The sequence below is a fragment of the Tupaia chinensis genome, unplaced genomic scaffold (assembly GCF_000334495.1).
Source record: "Tupaia chinensis unplaced genomic scaffold, TupChi_1.0 Scaffold143826_1, whole genome shotgun sequence".
NCBI classification, from domain to species: Eukaryota; Metazoa; Chordata; class Mammalia; order Scandentia; family Tupaiidae; genus Tupaia; species Tupaia belangeri.
In genome coordinates, this window is record NW_006203676.1 from 273324 (window position 1) to 273621 (window position 298).

The following is a 298-nucleotide window of genomic DNA, read 5'->3' on the forward strand; positions in this document are numbered from 1 at the left end:
CTGCACGGACTGCCAATGCCGCTGCCTACGGGAGCAGAGGGAGGCAGAAGAGGAGGGAGGGAGAAGAGGGGAAGGGAGGGGGAGGCGGCACTTGGGCTGCAGCTCGCAACCAGAGGCAGTCTCAGCTCTCGGAGAGACCGGGAGAGCGGAGTAGGATGCTCTGCGGGGCGCCCTGAGCCTGGGGCGCGTGAAGCAGCTTGGGGACTGGGGCAACTGGGCAGCTTTCATCATGCATCAGTCCCTGACTCAGCAGCGGTCCAGCGACATGTCCCTGCCGGATTCCATGGGTAAGTCTAGC

The 298-nt window shown here is 64.8% G+C and overlaps 1 protein-coding gene across 1 annotated transcript in view; it reads left to right on the plus strand.

Moving 5' to 3' along the window:
- The first annotated feature begins 34 nt into the window (after positions 1-34).
- TMEM255A (transmembrane protein 255A) overlaps positions 35-298 on the plus strand; it is a 6994-nt gene continuing 6730 nt past the window's right edge. Inside the window, exon 1 of the mRNA XM_014582824.1 lies at positions 35-287. Coding sequence (XP_014438310.1) covers positions 230-287 — 58 coding nt within the window. The 5' untranslated portion in view covers positions 35-229. The remainder of the gene's footprint in view (positions 288-298) is intronic.